We start from the raw sequence: 22,040 nt of genomic DNA on the forward strand, positions 1-22,040 counted from the left end.
TTGTAAAGGCTTTTTCCATTCATGATTTTGTCCCAGTTCTAGTGACTATTTCATTAACTCTTAGAGACTAAATCAAGTTTTGGTCTCCTTGCTTTTTTTTTTTTTTTTTTTTTTTAAAGTCTCCTTGAATTGAATGATAGTTACTATTTACACCGGAATGAAAATAAAGCAGACTAATTTGCTTCAGTATGTCATGATAAATAAACTTAAAAAGTTATTTACCTAATATGTGTATATATAGTAGGATCACAGTAAGTTAACACTGGGTAGATTAGAAACCTCCAGCAAGAGCCTAGGTCTTGAAGTAAATAGTATTTGGCACTCTCCTCTCGATACTGTCAGTATTTAATTGCTATTTAGCCGATAATCCAGAGTGTCACCGTTAGTGGTACCATGTACTGCAGGAGATACGGCCTTCAGATGGGATATGTAAAACAGGTTTTCTTTTTTTCTTCTTATCACGAAATTTCTGTTTTACAGATTGTAAGAGCAGGTTTATTAATTTAGTCTCTTGGGCAACCTGAAGTCTCCCTGTAGTTTCAATAAGAATTATAATTGAATGTGGTCTCTTTCATATCCTGTTCTCAGCTAATGCTGTAGTGTTTCTTGTGTGTCCTTAAACAGCAACTATATTTTGCTCCTGTGCAGTCAAATTTCAGTAGTGAATTAAGTTGTCTGTGCTGCGATTTAAAGGAGGCTTGGAAAGGAGTATATAGGTCAAGTCTAATCCCTCACCATTACAGGCACCTGTGGAGAAGGGTCCGCAGAGCATCATAGACCTGAAGACCTCAGTACACTGTAACAAATCAAGAAAATTTAAAAAATGCTATATTGTAGAGTAGAAGATCAAGAGCTATATTAGTGTTCTGTTTCTCTGAAGGAATTTCAGTGGAATTTCTTTAAGCGTGTAGGACAAGCCAACTAGATATAAAGAACGCTTAAGTTTCAGACCCGTACTTGTTAGTGGTGGATGTTATTTTGATGTTTCAGAGGAAGGGAGAAATCCCCTGTCAAGGCAAATTATGTATTAACGGTGAGACGCGCAGGAAAGGGTCATAGTTGGACAGTTAGAAACCCCAAAGCATGGGATTACACATTATTGCGATTTAAACTCAGTACTACTTTCCATAGCTAGTGTAAGGACGAAGAATTTACTCCATTCTTCTCTATCTTTATCTTTAACACACATTTGAAGAAATGCCTGCCTTCTCTTTAGATTAAGTGAATCCAAACCTCTTGAGTTTCTTTTCCAATAGCTCGTGCTTGTTCGACCTCTGCTCCTTCTTGTTGCTGTGTTCTGGAGTCTTTTTAGTTGATCTGTTTCTCTGTTGAAGTATATAGTCCAAAACCAGACACAGTACCCCAGCTGATGATTTTCTGACCATTTGTGACACTGTTGCCTTGCCTTGGGCTTGTGATCTGCAATAACAACTGTTTTCCCCTCCAAAGTGGCATTTAGCCAGTTGGTCCCTGGGTCGTATTGATGCGTACGATTATTCCTGCCAAAATGTGGTACCCTGCATGCTTTCTTACTGAATTATATGCTACTTTTTTCATACTGCCTCTTGAGTTTATCAGATTTAAGGATGGACAGAATTTGGAACAATATTTTACAGCCCGATGACTTGATGTTTTCTGGAAACTTAATAAGTGCGCACATTTTTCCAGCAGTGAAGTTATTAGTAAAAGTACTGAATACTGCTGGACATGTGGCATACTGCAGCAAAATCCACTGGTTCTCCTTGTTGGAAAGAGAAATGCTGAGTACGCTTTTTTTGCAGCCATCTTACTGTTACTTCATTTAGGTTATGTTCCATACCTTGTTCTTAGAAAACAGAGCAACCATGTTCTTATTAACAAAGCTTTGCACATTGCCTGGAAAGTCAATAAATGACTTGTTACCTCCTCTCTCGTCCTTTTTAGAAATGCCTGTAACTGTGCATTAGGAAAAAATTAGACTAATTTGATGTAGCTTTTCTTGACAAATCCTTGTTAGCCGTTACTCATGTTCTTACCCCTCTCCCTCCCCCCCCCCCTTTTTTTTTTGTTATACGTATGATGTTTGCCATTTGCTAGTCTTCTGGAGTGCCAGCCATCTTCTGTAGACTCTTTAAGGTAATCTGCAATGACTTGGACACAGTTGTTCTTATGGTAAACTACATCAGGCCCAGCCAATGGGAGAACATTTGACTTCTCTAAAGACTTCTGAAGTTGTTTTTACTTCTGCTAACTTTTTTTTTTTTTTTAATTGAGAGTGATAGCAAAATGTTTGGTTCCTTATCCTTTCCCCTTATTTCCCCCTCCCGGCACTAATTCATGGAAGTTTTCCTCAAAAGTTGGATTGGTCCTTCTTTCCAAATGTGGGGAAAAGGCATTTAAGAAATGCATCTGGAGACTCTTTCGAGTTTGCATTGCGCTTGCCAGGCCTTTGGGAGAGGAAGCAAGGACTGAGCATTTTGTGGGAGGGCTATGGCCAAATTTCTGCCTTATGTTGTGGCTGCTGTCGGTTCTGGGGCTTGCTGTGGAGGTGGCAGAGACCCTGGGGTAGGAGTGGCTTGGTTGTTGGCTCTTTACTGCCCCTGCCTCCCAGCTTGGAGCAAAGCACAGCTACGTAGCTTCCCGTCGACTTCTGAGCGCTCAGCACCAATTCAGATCACTGTTGGCTATCTGCTCACAGTTGACCTCTTCAGTGAAGACCAAAGCAGAAAGGGGAGGGTGGAAATAAATACTATCACTTCAGCCTTCTTAGGTTCATCTTCCAGTGGTCCTCCTTTCCCATTGAGTATCAAAGCAACTTTTTCCTCTTACGTATTACTGAAGTGCTTGTGGCACGTTTTAGTCTTTATATGCCCCTTGTTAATTGATTTTTTGCCTCATTTGCTGACCTTCGTGATGTTTGTGCTGCCCTTTTATAGTCGTTCTTATTTATTTAACCTAATTTTGTCTGCTTCTTTCTTGTTGGAGGTGATTGGAGAGATTGTAATTAGGGACCAGTCTGACTCTTCTTGATGACTGAGCCTGGATATCGAAGGAAAAAAAAAGCTGGCACTTTCTGAAGTCACTCAAGCTCTGCCTTCCACCAGGATTTGTTCTGGAAAGGTCACAGAGAGCTTGGCAGAACTGAGGATCAAGCAGGAAACAAAACTAGCCATTAATAGGCAGATGTGGGGTTTTGGTTTTTCCATTCTAGCAGTCATGAAATCAAGGACTGCTGCGTGCTGACCTCTTGCTTTACTTTTACTATTCCTCCTCTATGTTAGGGAATCTGCATTCACATTTGGTTTCTTGGTGATTTCCAAGAAACAGCACCTTTTCTCTTTCTTCTGTTTCCTGTGCAACTGTATTTTCCAGTTGTCTTGAGTGAATTGAAGCCTGCCTTTCCAGCATTCATTGCTCTTTATTTTGTTCATTTTTTCCCCCCTAATTTTCTTCATTTCTATTTAAGAAATACTGCCAGATTTTGAGACTTTGGTAAAAGGTCTGTTTCCTGTTCCTTGCCTGTGGCTGTCTAAACCCTCCCTTATCACAAGCAGTGATGGATGGTTCTGCTCGCCGCTTGCAGAAAGCCTGGTCAGTGTGCTTTGGTCACCTGCCTTTGGGCATTTACTGTCTGTTCCTTACACTCCTAGTTCATCTTTGTGACGAAAAAACACATATGTTCAAAAATGCAGCATGCACTGTTGTGTGATGGTGGGAAGTCAAAACCTGAGTAACACTTAAGCTAGTATATGTAACGTGTAGGATTTGTGTCAGTAACACCAGCTTTTACAGCTATCTAGGGAGGCTTTGCCAACACAAAGTAGGATGTGAAAATTTCAGGTACAAGAACTATTCCAGAATAAATTCCTCATTGGACTAAACTGGCCAAAGACATCTGTAGACCAAGTCTGAGAATGCTATTCTTCAAGAGGTATTCCAGACAATTTCCATATGTAAATAAACCCTTGGCATCTTAAATATACCCAAATGAAATTCGTTAGGCTGCTAGGTTTGGAACCGTGCCACGTGGAGGGGCGACAGAGAGATGTGTCTGTGTCTGATCCTCAGCTCTTGCGGGAACTTATGAGCTAAAACACAGTATGGGTAATAACCTTGCATGTAATAACACAAATAGACTCCACTTGAAGTTTGTTTAAGAATGTGATAGTCCCAAAAGGCTTATTGAAATATTCTGGATAGAATGTCACATCAGTGCTAATTCAAAATACCAGCTGTGGTTGCAAATGTGAAAGTGATCAAATGTCTGATATCAGCTAGAAACCTGATGTTTTTACTTAGGTTAAAAAACAAAAGCGGCCTAGATTTGTTCCTTTTTATGGGGAATAATAAGCCTTTGTGTAATAGGCGTCTACTTCCCATAGCGTTCTCGAATTGTCCTGAGCCTGACCTGTATTTCATCTTGCTTTTCTATTTAAAGATAGTCTCCTAAGCATGTATACTTTAAAGATCATGGTGGTTTAGGCTTGGATTTAATAAACTAATTGAAATCTATAAAAACAATATCTGATGCTATAGTAAAACTCTTTGTTCTCCGCTTGTAAAAATCCCCCATGATTTTGATACTTCAAATCTATGTAGATGGAAAAGGCAAACTTGAACAAATACATTTGAGACTTTTCTGTTTTATCATGAGCTTTGTATTCATAAATTTTTTAGTGTATTTCCTGTAATAAAGATTAAATTAAATTGTCAGTCAAGAAGCACAACTACAACACATGCCTTTGTGGCAACTTAATAGAACAATATTTTTATTGTTTTCCTTTTGTTTTGCTCTTAGATGACTAATTTGTGCCTGAAAGTGACAGCAAGAGTTGCCATCCGAGAGGCCACTCGGAGCTTTATTTCTATTTTAAGCATATTTAAAGCACATGTATTCAGAAGTATCATTATGTAAATCAGTTTTGAGAATTGAATTCCATTAAAAATTATAGTATCATTTCCTGAGTTAATTTGAGGCTATTTTAAACTCAGAAATGAAATAAAAAACAGGTTTTCCACTAGGAGTGGCACTTCTACCTCTTATGTTGTAATTGATATGATAATATGGCAATGAAATACATTGTATTTTTAATGGAGCAAAATGTTTGCTGTTCTTTGATTTAGGAAATCCATTGACATGGTGTATTACCTGCATAAGGGATGAAATAACATACACAGTGCTTGTGAAAACTTTGAAACACAACCGGCTTTAGAGGATAGAAAGGCTGGAAATAGAGAAGTTCACAGTGGAGTCCAGGCTAAGGACCGAGACGCTGGCAGCGATGAATGGTCCTGGTATCAAAAATAAGACCTAACAAGAAAGCTGGGAGTCTGTACATTCATGGTTTAAAGAAAACTCTGCAAATTAAGCAAAGTTGTTATTGTTTTTGAATTCTGCCCTATTTTTTATTGTTTTTAAATGCTGACTATTAAAAGAGATTTAAATGTAACTTGTATTCTGGGATGCCTATAATCTCATGGATTCTTAAGTACTAGCAAGAGGAAACCGAAGAAATTTCTCATTTTGCACTGACTTTAATCAATTATCTGCTTTAAAAAACAAAACAAAAAAGCAAGAACTTCCCTGACTAACAGTCTGACAGTTTAGGATAGGTCGCTTGAAGGCATGGGCTCTTTAGAATCTGGTCTGACTTGGGGAGAGAGTGCTAAAAAAGTCAGGGGAGTAGGTATTGTTACTCTGTAGTTACTAAAATGCAGGAGACTTCTGTTCTTCTGCTGAGGTCATAGGAATAAAACCAAATCTGTGTATGCTTTCAACTCTGTTTCCTTTGACAGTATAAATCTTCATTTTCTTGCAACGTCCTAGGACAATCCACTCTACTTATTTCTCAGATTCAGTGTTAAGTCTGTGCTGAAACTAGTTTCTGCAACTCTTAGAGCAAGGGTCTCTCAGACATTGATTTACAGTGCTGTATTTGGAAGATGGCCCTTTGAAATCAGCATGAAGCTGGGCAGTCATCTAGGTGATAAAGTTTTAGACATGAACAGAAGTGATTCAGGCATTTAAAATAGAGATATCTAAGGCCACTTTAGATGTCCTGGGTATCGTGCCAGACCTCCAGGTGCTATTCTAGACTGTGGGTTTCCCACAGGTCTTGTGTCATATCTACCAGTTCTGTAAATTGGATACTGTAAAATGTTTGAAAAGGCACTAATATCTATGTTTGGGTTCCTGAATTGCTTACTATAATGTTTACTATTTTGGGTAACTTAAGGTTTTAAGGAAAAGGAAGCTACTCTTGGCTTAATCTGGAGCAGTGTGCATGATCTCTGTAAGCATTAAAGGGACTACAGTGGTCAAATTCAGTATTTTCAGTTAAGTGAAAAAGCCAAAAAGCTCAACAACCAAAATGTCAAACTTTACCATAGTATCATGTTTTCTAAAGAAGGGAAACTATGTAAGAATGAGGAAGCTTGTAAAAGGAAAATGAGAGAAATAGCTAAAGGGCAGAATATTTGCGTGGAGAATATTTAAAGACATGATGGCAGAATCGTGGAGTATCTGTTTCCCCCTTACATAAAGACCCCCCCATATAGACTTGTTGAGCAAAGAATATTTTAAGTAAAAAGACATTCTTTAACCAAACAATCCAAAGAAGGATGCAAGCTTTGGCAAGTTAAATGTAAAGCAATAATAAGGTAGGCCAAAAGTGATCTTGATGAATAATTTGAAGGCATAGAGCCTAATAATAATAGGAATGGTTTCAGCCCATCAGAAGCAGAATGTTCTCCAGAAGGTCTCTAAGCCTGCTAAATGGTCAAGATTTAAAGAGCTATCAAGGAAGATAAAATAGGTATTAAAAAAAAAAAGTAAATGAATTATTTGCATTGGTATTTATTTGGAAGGATATTAGGGAGGTTCCTATGCTGCAGGTGAATCCCAGGTGAGTCTGAGGAGCCATGTGTCAACTTGAAGAGTCAGTAGTAAAGGGTTTAGAACAAATCGGAGAGAACAGTGACACCTTTCCAGGACTTGATTGTACTCGGTCAGTATTTTCAGAGAATTTGTTAATATGAAATACTCAACATAAAACTGTGCTTTGTAATTGACTGTTTCAAACGTACCTGAGTACCAGAGGCATGGGATGAGATGCCTTTTTTCCAAGCGATGCAAAAGGCTACAAGCTTGTAAGCCTCCCTTCTGTACAAGGCAGCGGAGAGGTGCTAGAAGATTTGCACTGGGCATTCGTTGCTACCTGTGCTCCTGTAGTAGTTGCAGAAATGCCCTGCTATCTTGGGAATGTGGAATTCTGGAAGCAGTGTTTTGTTGCTAAATTTCTGCAAAAAGACAATGTTGTAAACCAGAAATAACATAAATTGAAATGGATATACTTCCTGTGCTGTATCTGCCTTGGACTCTCCTGCATGTTTTAGTGGTTTTACAGTTATTTTTTCAATACAAAAAGGAATTCTCTTCAGTCTGTAGTCAGATTAAAGGCTTCAGAAAGAATTACAAGTGATGCTGACTAAAGAGGTGGTGTTACTTGTTTAGTTATAGTAATCATTTATTATAGTGATGGACAAAGAAAGCATACATGGTGTGGTTTCAAATTTGTTTGTCTGTTTTAGGACAACTTCTTATTTAGCTGCTTAAATTTTCACCAAGATGCCATTGGAACGCATACCTTGTAAAACATACCAATTTTAAACAGCACTTTTGAGTGGGGAAAGAGGTTCTCAATAAAATCTATCATTTCTGAATTAGTATTCCCTACTATTTTATTTGTCACTGGTTTCAATTTTGGAATAGCTTTTTGTTGTTGTTGTAATGCTCTTATTACAGCATTAGAAAACACCTTTTTTTTAAACAGGAGAGTTAGAAAACTAGTGATATTTGTATGGATTATTTGCCTTCCTAGATAAGCTTGATCTTACTGAAAAGGTCTTCCAAACCTTTATTTTTATCAGGGAGAAAGAACAAGAAACACAAGAAGAGGAACATTTGATGGAAGAAAAGAAAAAGAAAAAGCAGGAAGAAAAGAAAAAGAAGGAAGGTGCTCAGAAAAAGGTTTGCCTGTGTTACTGTTTTTAATGATGTGCTCACCTGTATATGTACCATACAGAGACTGATTCTGCAGCCTTTAGCCTTGTGAATAATTCTCACACAAGTGAGCAGTCCCATTGACTTTGAGTAAGGCTGTGGTCAGAAAATCTCTACAAAAGCAGTTGTGACAGTTCATTAGCGCTTCCCAAGCTGCTTACCATCCACTGATGGTAAGTTACTGCTCCCACAGCTATATCATGTGAATGTTGCTCATCCACTTTGTTGCAAAATTACCTGGATTAAACTAAACTGATGCTTAAGTGACTGTGGATTCCATGGCCACTGCATATTTTCTGTCATTTGTGTTTTCTTGCTTCTTTCTGTTTTCTGGATTTATACAAAGTTAGTTTTAATCAACAGCGGCCTTGAGGATGTGGATAGGAATTGATTGCTGTCGTTTTCCACTATCAGAAAAATAGATAAAAAGAAAAGTTGGTAGGTTTGAAACAGATAAAAAGAGGTAGGTCTTCACAAAATGTGCTGTGAAACTTTGCAGGCTAATAGTGTATATGGATTCAAACGGATACTGAAAAAAATCATGGAAATGAAGTGTTAACAAGTTAGCAGAAGACTTACTTGGTTCAGGAGGCGTCTGAGCCTCTGCTGGTTAGAGGCTGGAGGACTATAAGGGGGTAGTATCATACGGCTCGCCATGTTTTATGCTGTCTCCTAGGCTCTTGGCTTTTATCCAACAGGGACAGCCATTCTTACATTCCTAATACATGGATTTCAACCAACATTCTCAGATCCTTAACAGAAACTAATACCTGATTTATATGCATTTTCTGCAAAAAAGGTTAGGACTGTAGCCCCATAATTACAGCTATCACTTTGAATTTTGTCAAGTAATTGATTTTTTTTTGTTTCTTTTTTCTTTTTTCAGGCTGCTGAACAAAAAACCAAAGGTAAATTAACATTTATTCTTTTGTGAACCATCTGATAGATTTGTAAATTTGCTTAAAGATATATTCTTACTTACTCTTTAAGTTCTTTTTATAATGGAGAGAGGATATCTTGTTGCTATATTTTTTTCCTAAAACTTTGTTGGAGGAGCTGACTTCGTACGTGGGAATTTTCAGTGTAAGCTTGTTTTTTTTCTGGTTTTACTAGTATCATACAGCACCTTTTTGACATGAATATATAGATTAAATGCTATGAAACAGAACACAGTGTATGTCATCCTTTTTATCTAATGTCAGCACAAATCTAGTTTCCCATTTGGCTGTTAGTAGTTATTTAGCTAACTCAAATGACAGCAAATTGCCCCCTAAAAGGGGAAATCTCTCCCCCTACATGCACTTGCTCCTGTCTGTGCACTTCAACTCGATTTAGTGAGTAAATTCAATTAATCAAATCCATGAGAAAGCTATTCTCCCCCCTCCTTTTCTTATTTCTGTGCAAGTTTTCTGCTTGATTAGTGAGTTGAATTGGCTTGCAGAATGGTCCAGGGAGCACCAGAGATAAGCAAGGCATTCCTCTTTTTGGGGCAGGGAACTATTAGATATGTGCTCCAGGAGAAATGTTGGTGAAGCTGCAATCTTGGAAAAGGTTGAGGAAGAGAGTACAGGTAATGTCTCTCTTCTGCAGCTGTTGACCTTTACTTTTTATCCAGCCTGTCCGTTGATTTACCTGCTGCCCCACAGAGCTGCGGGTTGTAGAGCAGGTCTGAATTAGTTAACATGCACTGTTATTTATTGCTGGGTAATTAGGTGACAGACAAGTAGAGCTTCCCAGATTCCCAAGACTGGAAGTTAGAGAAGAGCCAAGCCTAACATATGGGGTTGACAAAACAACTTATGTTTCAAATGCTTTTTATGTATTTATACAGCAGAATTAAGTGTCACTTCATTAATACGGAATTCAGAAAAATAACCTTCTTACTACACTATGAAGAAACTACTACAACTAGTTTACTGAAACTGTGTCCTTTTCCGTGGAAATTTGTTTCCCATGTAGAAAGTGTGAAATGAAATTATTTTATCTGAATTCTGCTGCTTCTGCCCTGTAACATATTACGTAGTTTATATCAGTGGACTTTGCTTTCAGGAGAGGAGGTAGCAAAAGGAGTTAAGCTCCTCAAAATCTTGAGTGCATGTAAAAAATTATTGATTAAGTTATATATGATTGATTTCCATCTAAATGGAATATTTCTGTTTCCACAATACTACGTTTTGTTTCTGTATTAGCTCATTTCTGTGTCAAAAGTTTTCACTGTTTTATAATGTATTATAATGACTTTTTAATATCGTAATTCAATGGCAGATGTTTTTGTCGTCAAAGTGACTAATTAAGTTCATTTTCACATGATAATACAATGACTGTTGATTTCTGTTAGTATTGAAACACAGGGCCTGCTGCATTCCTGTGTGGGATGTTATTATTTCTGTCTTTGTTGTAATAGCTAATTTTGAATTGCTTTAAAATGTCAAATTTAATGCAAGTTTCATAAGTAGCTTGAGAGTAATTTTTGTTTCTCAGCTAGGCTTGCGTGTTCATTTCTTTCAAATTTAGGGCCTGCATTTCTCCATTGGCTTGATTTTTGTCCACTATCTTTGTATTCAAGTGTCCTGTACTACCACAATAAAATATGAGGAACTGGGAGGAATAGGATAGTAAATAGAGTTATGTTAAAGAACCAGCACTCCTCGCTTTTACTGTGTATCCTTCAGAAAGCAATAAGCTTCTCTGGAATAAACTGGCTTGGCTGTATAGTATCCAAACCTCTCCTATCCATAGTCTTGCAAGAATTAATGGCTATTTAGAGCCACATGGATGACCCTTGTTTTAAAATTTCCTTTGAGCAATTACTGAAGGCTTTTTAGGATGGCATACAGGACCTTTTAATTTCCACTTAATGATACTGCTCTCTTATATTCATCATTAGGCGAGATGTACACATGCTTGTGATAGATTAGCAGGCGTATCTTAAAATATAGAAGATATTTATTCTAAATTAATGAGAGGCAAAAAATGGCCAAACTTTTTAAATAGAACATTCAAAGTTGACTGTAAATTTTCATGCAGTCCTGCACAGAGTATTTTATTTTGCTACGCTGTCAAGGTTGAATGACAAATGCTACTGTATTTAAAAGGCAACACAGGGATTATCGTGGACCAAGTTTGTTTATTTGGTATTTGTGAGAAAGGAGTTAAAAGAAGTTTGTCGTAAAGGCAGGATTACACAATAAACCTGGATGAATAGACTGCAGCAGATACTGCGTGCTGGTGTACAGGATGTGTTAAGTCAAAGGTTAAAACCATACCGGAACTGAACCTTTTGCAAAATGTTACTATATTCAGATTTGGGGAGGTAAGGGATTCATAAATGTGATTTAATGTAGTTGCCTGCAGTATGGACACGACTTTTTGACTGTGACCTTTGCCATAAGCTGGGAATAGCCTAGATAAGCAAGGGAAGCTGCATCCTGCTTCAGACTGTGGTAACTTAGAAAAAAACAGCTTAATTTCATGCGTGTGCTGTTCAGTTCTGTTACTGGCTTGCTTCCACCATTTGGGTTGTATTTGGAGAAGAATAAAGAAGATTATCCGACTAAAGATAGGGAACGGAACAATTCTGCAGTTGCTGTTTCTCGGCCGATTTGAGACCATGTGTCTATACTGCTTCTTATTTAATAGCAGTTGCATTTCTGAAGGCGAAAGTACTGTAGCGAAGTAGCTGTAGGACAGGGCAAACTGGAGCTCGATAAGCGATGCGAGAGGTTAGTCCTTTGGGCTTGCCTTGTCCTACAGGAAAAACCTGCGATGCGAGCAAGGCGCTTTCAAAAATGTTTTCATCGATATTAAGATTTTTCTCCAGCACAAGGGAAAATGTGCCGATACCGTGCTGTCTAGTAATTAACTCATACGTTTCGTGCGCGTAGCTGTAGTTTGCTGTACGAGGCGAGCAGGCCGTTGCGTGCTCAGCGGCGGCCGAGGCCTCAGGAAAGAGAAGCTAGCGGGGAGGAAAGAGGTTTCCTGTGGGTGGGTGCCGACGGTGCGCTGTCGGTTAAATAGCGCTCGGAGACCTCAGATGGAGCTGAATGTTTTCGTTTGTGATGTGGAGCCCCAAACTCTTCCAAAACAAACAGCCGTTTCCACCAATAGAGGGGAGGTATGTGGCTGCCGCCGAAGTCCCTGGCGCGGGGGTAGGAAGCTCCCTCGCACGGCTCCTGCTTCTATTTAAACAGCTCGGACGCTTTTTTTTTTTTTCTTTTTCCCCTCGTTTAAACAAGGATCCAACTCTTTAAGCCTCCTCTACGTTACAGCTTCTGAAGCTTCTTGGTTTTTTTCTGTTTTTTTTTCCCCCCCCCCGAGGCATCGATTGCTAGAGGTATTTTTATTAGGCCGCATCTTTAACAAATATACTGTTGGCAGCAGTTCTAGGCAACGTGTGAAAGGGAGAAAAAAAAAAAAGATTCAGAGAACTGATAAGTAGCTGAAATGTTTCTCAATTACTCGAAAACAAATGAGAGTAGGCTTCCTGTTTAATGGGAGAGGAGCGCTGCCGAATTAGATGAGGTGGGAAGTGAACGCATTTGTACTACGCGCTGCTTTGTACTTTCATATTACTGTTCTTCAGGGTAATTTTTTCGAGAACGGGACTACTGAACGCAGCCTGTTAGTGTTGATTTTAGTTGTGTAAACTCTTGCCGTTTTATATGTACTCGATGAATAAATTTTTTTATAAAAAGGCTTTTGTAATGGGAACGTTCCTTTGTAGCAACCAAGGAGAGTTTTGCGCTCTACGGTAAATAGTCACTGGCGTGGTAAATGGCCGCTATTTCGTAACTATCGGAGACTTTTAAGAGCAGAAATACGCTTGTGATAAATACAGAGGTCAATGCATCTTGCTCCGTGCTTCTGCTCCAGCTGCCTGGTTGCGGGTTTAGCCAGCCCAGAGGTGATCGAGTCTCTGACTCCTTTGCTCCCATCCCTGCTGAACTCTGAGCACTTGGTCTGGAGAAGTTAAAGACGCCCTGCTGGTATGAAATAGCTAAAGTTCTCTAGTAATACTTTGTTGCTCTAACAGCCACCGACTGAAAGACAAAGTTTCTATCCCTTTTTCCAGCTTCATCTACAATGAAGGTAAGTGTTAGATCTGCAAACATAAGGAATAAAAAGGGTTAAGTATGTACTATTTTTAGCTGAACGTAGAAAATATTTTGGTAAATACTTGATTAGAAATGTTAGTCTAGAAAATCTTTTTTCCTTTAGTCTAAAGCAGAGATGGCCATTCTCTGCCTCTCTGAACTTCATGATGGTCTGTAGGTAGGTCTTTCCTTACCGGGTCTGTGGCACGTGGCCAGGAAGAGGGGTGTGGGAACTTCAGCGCTCTGCACGTGGCATGAAGCAAGGTTGCAGAGACTGGCGTAGCTGCGACGATTCTGGGACTTAGCAGCCTGTCCAGCACTGCGCATCCTGTAAGGGGGTGATATGACGGATCCCGCGCTGAGCAGTCATCTGCTTGTGGTCCATTTCTGGAGCCTTGCCCTCGCCTGGGCTGTCTGTGCCATGTGCCTTGCGACTCTTCACCGTATGATGATTTTAATATGCAACTCACAGGGTCAGGAAGGTATGTAGATGAGAGATTAACCTACCTACCAAGGTAGACACTTAATCTAATAAGTTTTTTTGAGGGAGGGCTTAAAAGAACAGAAAGCGTTTCACACTATGTGTTTGCTTATGATAAACTATTTGTGATGTCGCAAATATTGACTGCTTTTTCAGATACTTTTTAAAATTAGCACTGCATTTTTTTATGCCACAAGCAATACTTTGTATTTTATAATCTGGAGGAACATGGTCAACTGTATTATAAATGGGCATTAAAAAAGGGTGGATAGAAAGCTCTGAGATCCGGTCTCCTGCTTTGGCATTTCTATTCTGATGACAAAAGTCATGACACACCTTCCTTCAGAGCCAGGTATTTTCATTTCCAAATCAAATGTATAGCTTGTATAGTTTTAAAGGGATTCTTTCCTTACCCTGCCCAAATATGCTATTTTAATGTTCTCTGCTTATGTTGGCCTTGACATGAATTATCTTCCTTCAACCTACACTCAGTTCTGCTCATGGTATTGGTAGAAATGCGGCTCTATGTATATTCCATTGATAACCCTGGTCTTTCTGACCATGGTTGCAGTTTCTGCTGTTTAACTGTACTTCTATCAGGAAACAAGAAAGGGTAGACTTTTTAGAGAATCTCATCGTTATTCTTTAGTAGAATTATGACAGTGTGTAACATGGTTAGTCTGTGGAAAAAAAAAAAAAAAACACCCCCAAACTTAAGGGTTTTGAGGTTTTTAGTTTGTGTCACATGATTGCAGGGACCAGCAGAGGTTTTTAATCCAGCATTAGAAAATGTGCTTCAGCCTACAAATCAGGTGTGATTTACAACAGACTTGTGACCTCTGACTCATTTGAGTATTTATAGCTTATGCTTGAATATCTGCCTCTGCCATCTTGTTAGTTAACTGCTATGTTTGTACTGAACTGCTTAACATTGTAGTGACAAAATGTGCCATAAATCATCATTGCAGAAGGAAGGGAGCACTGTAATAAGTTCTTCAATTAGATCTTAATATGCGGTCATTTGATAATGTAATGATAACCTAGTGCCATATGTTAAGAGCTCTATAACACGGAAATGTTATTCTCTGATAAGTGCTACCATTGTGTTGTTTTGCTGTTTTAAGAATCTTCTAACAAACACAAATTTGATTTTTTTGACAACTGACTTACAGACAAAAATCTCCAAAAAATGGATTGTGACCAAAACTCTTAGAATCCCTGCCATAATATTGGGTGGAAAAGAGTAGAAAATACTAAAAAGGTGGGAAAGCACACAGGAGGAGACATTTGCATATTCAGGAAGACAGAGCAAGAAGAATGAGCTGGAAGGCTTGGAGTTAATTAATACAGAAAATAACCTGGTTTTCCTGCTTATTTTTTCAGGCAGCATGGCTCTGACAGAGTCCTTGATTTTCTGGTGACAATAGTTCAGTGATATTTAGCATGCTTTTTGCTCTCATTAGTATAAGTAACATCATAAGTATCTTGGTTCAAGTCATCATTGCTGTTATCAAATGAGAGAGAACAATCTAAATTTAAAGTAACACACGAGTGTATGGATAATTTTTACTACACTGAAAGCTGTATTTTACTTTGTGAGCACTTTTCTTGTCAGACATACTACTTTTCTAGTCGAAGATGTCTAACTAGAGACTAGTTGTGGTGTTGAGCATTGGTGTCCTTTTGCAGGAGAGAGGGTATGTCAAGGTGTGACATCCTGAGCCCTGCAGTCAAGGATGGAGAATTCTGAAGGTTGGTGTCTTCTATAGCTCTTGAGAAATGTTAGACTCTCCAGCTGTCAAGTAAAACCTCTTTTTGGGCAGTGAGGCACAGAAACAATTTTGGGGGGGGGGAAAACATTTCTTAAAAAAAAAAAAAGCTTCAAGGTCTTTTTGAAAATAAAATATATATTCTTCCTAATGTGCTTCTGTTCTGAGGAGGATTAACAGCACCATTGCCCTCCTGAAGTGATGCAAAGTGTTCCAACTTGTTTGCATAAAATTACTTCTTTCTCTTAAGACCCAAGTGAGCACCACTAATCCCCTTCAATGGTGGTTGCCTTGAAGACTTCATAGATTCCTTATTTGGGGATAGAGAAATAATTAGGAGCTCAAGTCAAAGGCTCTCGATAGTTTTCGTACTCAGTGGTAGTGTGTGTACTCCACAGTGATAATCTTCTGTAGTTTGTCGTCATGCAAATGTAGGCATGTGCTCATAACGTAATTACAGACAGACAGCTCTAGTCTTCCAAGTTGTTTGTCTTTTCTGTCAATTAGGAAATGGTCTGGGTTTATCAAATTCAGAGATGGTGACAACCTTATCTGTGTTTTTTCTCCCCTCTCCCCCCTCCCTTTCTCAAGTGTTTGAAAATTGGAGCTTTCAAACACTAGACCTAGTTAATTACAAGTATTTTTCAAATGATCCAGATGTTGTAAGGGTTGATAACCTGTTTGAAGGCAGTAGGATTACATGCTTTCATCAGATTTCTCATTGTGTTGTCCATTATGTAATAAATTTAAAGTTTGGGACATTATCCCTGCAAGAGTACTCTGTGAAGAGAGAATTAGAACAAGTTAGATAATACCAGTTTGGCTTTTCTAATCCAGACCTAACTGTCTGAGTACCTCTTGGTGGCAATGCCTCTCAGATAAATCCCTCGCTGGCTTTCTAAAAAACAAAACAACTGCCAATACACTTGTTGACAACTGTATATTCTAGAATATAAATTTTAACAGCTACACAATGATAACAGTGGTAGTTATGATCAAACTGCATGCTGTTTTATGGTTATTTATCTGCCCACAGTGTCTACTTTCACACACAGTGATAGACCTCCTTTTCAGTAATGGGCATTGCTTAATGCGGTATATTTAAACATGTAGACTGTGAAATGGTCAAACTTTACACTGTCTGGCATTACAACAGTTTAAACAATAGCTTGCGTTCTTTAATCAGCCTGCTTAGAAAATAATTATTTTCCAATACAATGTTGTCTGTTATTTCTTTTCTGTCAGAGCTATATGCCCAGGTACTTGAGATCTGATGCATTTTTCTGTTTTAGCATATCATCACTACATGCTTTATCTACTGAGAATAATGAACCCGGGCACCCCTGCATCTCTTTGTTTTTCCTACCCACTCTGCAGAGTCTGAGATTTGTTTACTTGTGAATGACACTGCTCACCTATTTTATCAGGTCAATCCTTCTTTCCTTACTGAACTAGGATCTGTTATTAGCTTTTACACTTATTTTAAACAGACATGTATATCAAGGCAGTTTCTTCTCTGCCTTGAGACCTATCTCACTTAGATCATTCTTTCACGAGAAATTCTCTTTGCAGCTGCCATGATGCCATCTCCGTGAAAACTTATCAGCTTTATGCTTTACTTGCAGTGTAGTGATCGCTTTCCATTATTAGATTATCATCTTACTACTCGGAGGACAGTTGTGTCCCATACAAATGTAATATCTATAAGATCTGCAAACCATAAGTTTGGAGAGGTGCATCAGGAGTATTAGCTCAGTTGTGTACACAAGATGCTGGATTGTTTTGAGTTTTGTGCTAGCTCTCTAACTTCACTTTTCTTGATCTTTTCCTCAAGAAGGAGGAAATCTGCTTTTTTGACACTAGTGTGCATTCTTGGGATAGTTGCTACAAGTCCTGAAAAAGATTATTTTGGCAAAATGAAGGAAATGAAAAAGTGTTTTGCCTCTTTTACACTGTACGTGGAGTCTTCAGCCTGAGGGACCTTGTATTCTGTTGACTATCTGGTGTTGACATTCCTCTGCTCTGAGAACTTAGTCTGCCTCCTGACTTCCTTGTGTTTTGCAAGATAATTTTAATGTTTCTCCTGAGTTGTTAGAGATGGTAGCCCATACTTTACAAATCCTACAGGACTACTTAAAATGTCTGTCTAACTAGCTCACACTCTGTCAAATATCTGAAGCATTCTGTCAGTTCTGCGTTGTGCACCTGATCATTCAGGTTATTTTTGAACTGGTTTAGGCAGTGTGGCGTGCATTAGCTTCCTGAGAGGTGGTTACTCACAAGGTTGATTGCAGGTCCAAGATGACCACGAGAGGAGGTGATGGTCTTTATAAGTATCCTTCCCTAGCCTTTGTGGCATGGCAGCAGTGGCACACGCTAAGCAGTCTAGTGGGACCTGCGTTTAACGCCAAAGGCTTGGGGAACTCCTTAGCTGCCCTGAGCAGGTCAGCAACTATTATTCCTGTTTGCCCAAGAGGAAGAGCTGAACTTGAGGTATGGTTCAGGCTCTTGATTGCTTCTTCCCATATTGGCAGAAGTAATTCTCCCCAGTCTTATCCTAGAGTCCCCTGAAGATCCATCCTCCTGTTTTCAGGATGCCTTTAACACTTCTGACATAACTTCTAATTTGGCTGCTTTTGCTGTCTTTGTTCACCAGTGTTTACAGAGCTAGATCTTTAGCCTTTTCAAGGCCGTGCAGGCCCTCGTGGGCTTTTGTTTTGAGGTATATGAGTTACTAAGCTCCAGAACTGGCGGAGTCCTCAACTCCACTGAAAACTTAAATGCCACTCTGAGGTTTCAGAATCACAGGACTGGATATAACCCTTTAGATGAACAAGAAGGGATTATCTGATCCATCTCCCCACTGCAAGACAGGCCCAACAGATGTTCTTGAAAAAAGATCTGTTTATCATTGGAATTACTATTCATATTTTGCCTGAGCCCGCTTTCCTGTAATTTAAGCCCATTGCTTCTCATCTGATTTGCCCTGCACGCAGAGAGCAGATCTTTCCCCTCCTCTGTGGTGGCCTTTTGTGTATACACTTTTTTACTTACCAGTGCTAGTTTCTTCAGTCTTTCCTCATAATAGTGTTTTCAGGATACTTTCAAAGCAAGATCACTTACATTTCTCTCCTCTGGAAATCCTTCCAGGTAGTCCAAAATTATTTTCTAAATGGAGTATCTGTAACTGGAGATTATTATATAACCTAATAGTTAACCTATATAACTATATCCTTACTAGTGCTGTTGCAAGTAAAATCTAAGGCCTATTTTTTGTCTATTTCAGGTGATAATCCTGTTTGTATATCCAGATATGGTGTTTGCTTTTTCATGAGTGATACTGCTGTTTTATGTTCTGCTCATGAGCCAGCATAATCCTCTTGAGTTTTTACCATAGTGGCCAAACTGGAGACTACTTGCTTCTGCTTTCCTGTCTCAATCCAGTGTATAGCTCTGCAATCCAAACTATTTCACAGCTGTGCTGGTGTTAATTCTGCTAGTTTAGTTATCTGTCCCTGAAATTCAGCCGGCCTCTTTCCTAATCCTGTAAGGATCTTGAATTGATGATGTGGGAGTGCCTTCTTCCAACCGTCCTTTCCCCCACCATGCTTTTTTTGTTTGTTACCCGTTTTCTCTCTGCAGGTAGTCCTCTGAAGTATACATTCAAATGTTGCTTGTTCTTAAGATTTAATTTCCCGCAGCAGTTTTTTAGGCCTAATTGACAAAGCATGAGAAAACTTCCTTACTGTGCTGGAGGTGGTAGACTGTCCAACCTCATTTTCAGTTCTTTCCCTGATTTACATCTGAAGCCCTTCTCTTCTGTGTCTGACATCTCTGAGGAGCAGTGACTCTCCTCAGCAAGAGAAAGTCTTCAGAATGAAATAGGAAGAACATAATATGTTTGATGTTGTGTGTCTGACATAGCAAGGCATGAATTTTGATGGATCCTCTCTGCCGTCTTCCAAGAGTAATTTTCTTTTTCCTTTGTGGTATAGTTATATTTCTAATCTTGTCCAACAGTCACTGTGGGAAGTCAAGTGGGGAGGTCTTCAGTCACCTCAGTTTAGCTCAGACATATTTTCTTGCTTCCAAGAAAAAATTAACCAGACCATGGGTCTGTATTCTTTACCTTCTTCCTTGCAAAACAGCAAAACCCAGCACCTGTGTCTCTGCCTCACCTTTCCTTGAATGTAACCCTCAGAAATCTTTGGTACAATGTATTCATTACTGGTCAGAGCCTTCCTGTAGCTCTGCCCAGTACTTCTCTTTGGGAGGTTTCCCCTGCCTTGTATGATAGATACAAAAACCACTGAATTTTCCAGGGTGACCCTTTCGTGCCTGACAACTGCTTGCTGCTATAGTCTCCAGCCTTCCAGGACAAAAGAGAGCTGAGGCAAGCTCAGGAAGTGCAGGCAAGATGAGCAGACAGTGAGGTGGATTGAGAGCCGACTGAAAGGCAGAGCTCAGAGGGTTGTGATCAGTGGCGCAAAGTCCAGTTGGAGGCCTGTAGCTATTGGAGTACCCAGGGGTCAATGGTGGGATCCAGCATTGTTCAACTTGCTCATTGTTAACCTGGATGAAGACACAGAGTGCACCCTCAGCAAGTTTGCTCATGATACCAAACTGGGAGGAGTGGCTGATACGCCAGAGGGCTGTGCTGCTATTCAGAGGGACCTGGACAGGCTGGAGAGATGTGCAGACTGGAACTCCATGAAGTTCGACAAAGGGAAGTGCAGGGTCCTGCACCTAGGGAGGAATAACCCCCTGCACCAGTACAGGTTGGGGGCTGACCTGCTGGAAAGCAGCTTTGCGGAGAAGGACCTGGGGGTCCTGGTGGACAGCAAGTTGACCATGAGGCAGCAATGTGCCCTGGTGACCAGTGGTATCCTGGGGTGCATTAGGAAGAGTATTGCCAGCAGATCAAGGGAGGTGATCCTCCCCCTCTACTCAGCCCTGGTGAGGCTGCATCTGGAGTCCTGTGTCCACTTCTGGGCTCCCCAATAAAAGACAAACATGGAGCTACTGGAGCGAGTCCAGCGGAGGGCTACTAAGATGATTAAGGGACTGGAGCATCTCTCATATGAGGAAAGGCTGAGAGAGCTGGGACCATTCAGCCTGGAGAAGAGAAGACTGAGGGGGGATCTTATCAATGTGTATAAGTATCTGAAGGAAGGGTGTAGAGAGGATGTGGCCAGACTCTTCTCAGTGGTGCCCAGCAACAGGACAAGAGGCAACAGGCACAAACTGAAACACAGGAAGTTCCATCTGAACATAAGGAAAAACTTCTTTACTGTGAGGGTGACGGAGCCCTGGAACAAGTTGCCCAGAGAGGTTGTGGAGTCTCCTTCCTTGGAGATTTTCAAAAGTTGCCTGGACAGGGTCCTGGGCAACCTGCTGTAGGTGACCCTGCTTGAGCAGGGGGCTTGGACTAGATGATCTCCAGAGGTCCCTTCCAACCTCAACCATTCTGTGATTCTATGATCTCCCAGTCAGGTCAGATTTCTGTGCTTTCATTGTAGGCGAATGAAGCTTTGCATCAGAAAGTGTCTTGTCTCACCGTGGTTGTTTGGGAACATTTTCTGGCTTGTTCAGAATAGATTTTTCAAAAAGCTTGCTTTTTGGCCTCTAATATTACAATTTTAGACACCTTTTCTTGGAATTTGGGACGAGATGTACCTTTGCTATTCACGTCTGATTTTATGCTTGCTTTTTAATTGAGGTTCAGAAAACATTTTAAAATATTTATTTACCGTACTTTACACAGTCTTCTTTTTATGGAAGTATTGAATTTCCTATGTGTATTTAATGGAACTTGAACTGAACCTGATATTTGGGTTCTTACAGAATTGACGTCATTGTCATCATTGCCAGTGGCAGATATGGCAATACCTTGTGCTCCCCCTGCTGTTAATAGCTGTCTCCTCTTATACCTCATGCATAGAGAGTGTTTCTTTTTTAAAGCTAAAGTAATAATACTTAAATGGTAGTTTGTAATTCCATAGGATCATTAATGCTAAATAAGGCCCATTTTTGCCTGAAGTATTTCAGTGACTCTTTAATATGCATTAACAATAAAGTCAGGGTCATCTGGTACTGCATTAATACCATCGGTTTCCAATTATAACCTGTCCATTATTTACACTGGGAAATTGAGGTGTCTTAATTTTTCCTCCCAGCTGATTATCCTTTCCTAATGTGCAATAAACGGTGTTTTAAAAAGTTAAGATAATAATATATTGTTAGATAGATCTGTAAAGCCATTAAAGAATTTTTTTTAATTTTTTTACCTCCCTAGACAAGTATGGTCTCTTCGTCTTTCCTTGCAGTACTGCTTATTACAAAAAAGTTTTCAGCAGAAATGAAACTCCTTGGAAAGTGAACACAGTTTTAGAAGGCTTGGGAAATCACCAAAAACTTAAGTGTAGGGGGGAGAAAGTCTTTGAGTTTCATATATTAAACCAAGATCTATTTCACAGGTGAACAGTTCTTACATTGCTAGTGCTGATTCCTTTGGATAAGTCTAAGTACAGCTGTATGAAATACATGTGAGCAGTGTATGTGGGATAATTGGGTATTCCTTCCTAGTAAGGAGAAGACGTGTCTAAAATAAACTGAGCAGAATTTTTGAATTAAACTGAAGTAATAATATTAAGTTA

At 39.5% G+C, this 22,040-nt stretch overlaps 1 protein-coding gene across 6 annotated transcripts in view; it reads left to right on the top strand.

Annotated features, from left to right (window-relative positions):
* The window catches only part of TNRC6C (trinucleotide repeat containing adaptor 6C), a 117,519-nt gene that overhangs the window by 14,082 nt on the left and 81,397 nt on the right, over positions 1-22,040 (top strand). For all 6 annotated transcript variants that reach the window (XR_010886109.1, XM_067308605.1, XM_067308608.1 and 3 more), the window contains 2 exons: positions 7,909-8,008; positions 8,928-8,949. Coding sequence is in view for 5 of the 6 variants with exons in the window: in XM_067308605.1 (XP_067164706.1) it covers positions 7,946-8,008; positions 8,928-8,949 (85 nt within the window). In the remaining variant the exon portion in view is untranslated. The remainder of the gene's footprint in view (positions 1-7,908; positions 8,009-8,927; positions 8,950-22,040) is intronic.

Source organism: Apteryx mantelli, chromosome 19, assembly GCF_036417845.1.
Source record: "Apteryx mantelli isolate bAptMan1 chromosome 19, bAptMan1.hap1, whole genome shotgun sequence".
Lineage (NCBI taxonomy): Eukaryota > Metazoa > Chordata > Aves > Apterygiformes > Apterygidae > Apteryx > Apteryx mantelli.